At 36.7% G+C, this 2444-nt stretch overlaps 1 protein-coding gene across 1 annotated transcript in view; it reads right to left on the bottom strand.

The window, feature by feature from the left end:
• Nucleotides 1-2444, bottom strand: part of LOC107722556 (anoctamin-8-like) — a 17551-nt gene that overhangs the window by 7859 nt on the left and 7248 nt on the right. Inside the window, exons 5-8 of the mRNA XM_016530951.1 lie at nucleotides 2046-2142; nucleotides 1833-1949; nucleotides 1191-1318; nucleotides 908-1069 (exon numbers count right to left, since the gene is read on the bottom strand). Of these exons, the coding sequence (XP_016386437.1) occupies nucleotides 908-1069; nucleotides 1191-1318; nucleotides 1833-1949; nucleotides 2046-2142 (504 nt within the window). The remainder of the gene's footprint in view (nucleotides 1-907; nucleotides 1070-1190; nucleotides 1319-1832; nucleotides 1950-2045; nucleotides 2143-2444) is intronic.

The raw sequence follows: 2444 nt of genomic DNA, 5'->3' as shown, positions 1-2444 counted from the left end.
CTTTAGTCTTTGCAACTTTACAGATCTTCTTTATGCACCAAGAGCTTGTAACACTCCAAAGAGAAAGGAAAAAATGAAATCGCATCATATGACCCCTTTAATGCATTGTGTTGCCTTCTTGAGCATCAGTAAATGTTTTTACGTTTTGTAATAGTTGTGTATGAGTCCCTCAGTTGTCCTCAGTGTGAAAACATGGATCTCAAAATCATAGTCACTTTTGAAAAAGGTTCAAATATGCAGAAGATGCTGGAAAACGAAAGAATGTGCAGGAGCTGGAGGATTTTTCTGAAGAAAAGCAGGCAGTTGAACTGCTCAGGACCAACAATGGACTCATGAACAACTATCACAAAATATAAAAACAGTCGTGGATCATCCAGGAAATGACACACAGTATTAAGATTCAAGGGTATGTAAACTTGTGAATGGGGAAATTTTTATAAATTCAGTTATTATTTTGTCTTGTGGAGTATATGTAAACATCTGTTATGTGAAATAGCTTATTCAGGACAGTACTAAATAAAAATAACATGCAATTTTCATGATCCCTCTTATTTTGTTTCAATTATTAACGTTTCAATTATTAACATTAAAATTTTTCAATTATTAACATTAAGTAAACTTATGAGTACAACTCTGTGTGTGTGTGTGTGTGTGTGTGTGTGTATATATATATATAATTATAACTTTTATTTTGTAAGGAAACATTAAACTGATCTATGATTTTTATTTCAAATAAATGCTTTTTTTAAACATTCTATTTATCAAAGGTCAAAGTCTTGACACACTAAATCAGCATATTAGAATGACTTGTATATAAATAGAGGTGGTCATTAATGACCTTCACCTGCTGTTATCAAACATTTTGTGTCTAATAATTTAAGGTTCCATAAAAATGATGTCAGCACACCCGGAACTGTGGACGGGGTTCCTCTAGTGACTCTGCTGGGGTGTCCAGCGTTCCCCACTTATATGCCAGTTCTGCTTCCCGCCGCTTCCATCTCTCCAGGAAGAGTGTTGCCCACACCACATTGAAAAGGGCAAACACCACACAGCAGATATCTTGACTTGTCTGCATATCAGAAAAGGTTGGTGATAAAACCGTGCCTTCTAACCAAATAACAAACTCTTGTATACTTTCTATACTTCCATTCTAAAGCTATAGGATTGTGATATCAAGGAAAACAACCTGCCTGATCAGACTCAGCAAAGATCCAGAGCAGAAAGCCAATCACTGCTGGATACAGCATAGAGTTGGTGTAAAAGCCCAACCAAGCAAAGTACATGCCAATCTTCACACCAAAATAATCACACACGTCATCTGTCAGGAATGGGACAACAAAACAATTAGGCTTAATCTGCTTTTTTGCAATATAACAATATGAATAAAATCGTCTACGTTTGCATAATTATATGGGCAACCCCAAGATAAAAGGCCCTGTTGATTTAATTTTTTACTAAAATATTGTTAGATTGGCGCTAAGGTGAAATGCAAACCACAATACAGTGAAATATGCCTCAACTAACATCATAGTTCCAAAATGTATCACATTTCCTTATAAGAGGGGCTCCTTCTTAGAGATCTCATTACACATAACAAAACATGTAGTGACTCGTAGATTGCATTAAGAATTCATACTGTAGCACTTCATATTTGCTCAGAGCAAATCGGTCTGTACTGAAGAAAGCAGGTAGGTACACATATGTTTGTTTGCTAAAGGAAGAGCCTTGGCCTGAAATCTCATTATACAACCATTGGAAAGCACCAACCATTTCAGAATAACTAAAAGGTAGTCGACTCCTGTGCATGTTGGCAAAAGCACAGGCGTTCTCACCTAGAGGTTGCCTCTCACAGACTGCCTGAACCCAGGACGTCATCAGCTGATTCAGGATTCTCTGCTCATGAAGAGGAAACATTTGAAGAATCACACCCCTGGTTATAAGCTCTGGTACTGCCAAGGCACACAAAATTTTGATCAGATTTGGGGAAAAAACATGAATTCTTAATCTTGATAGACATTTTAGAAAAGAAATGTTAAAATATGTACTGATTGGTTGGCCCTCCAGGAAGTGAATGTTATGAAGGGCCTCGCCATGTTTCGCCCGCAGATTATCCAACCAATATTTGATAATACTCTGACGCTCCTAAAGAAATAACAGAGAAAAACTGATGCAATCTCATGAGAAAATGTTATTTGTGATTTGTACGGAAACATGAGACAAAAAAATTAAGCAATGAAGGTCCTCCTTTAAAGGGGTCATATGATGCTGCTAAAAATAACATTATTTTGTGTATTTGGTGTAATGAAATGCGTTTCTGCGGTTTAAGGTTAAAAAAACACATTATTTTCCACATACTGTACATTATTGTTTCTCCTCTATGCCCCACCTTTCTGAAACGCGTCGATTTTTACAAAGCTCATCGGTCTGAAAAAGCGAGGTGTGCT

This window comes from Sinocyclocheilus rhinocerous, unplaced genomic scaffold (assembly GCF_001515625.1).
Source record: "Sinocyclocheilus rhinocerous isolate Xijiao unplaced genomic scaffold, SAMN03320098_v1.1 scaffold541, whole genome shotgun sequence".
Taxonomy (NCBI): domain Eukaryota; kingdom Metazoa; phylum Chordata; class Actinopteri; order Cypriniformes; family Cyprinidae; genus Sinocyclocheilus; species Sinocyclocheilus rhinocerous.
This window is presented reverse-complemented; position numbering and strand designations above follow the sequence as displayed.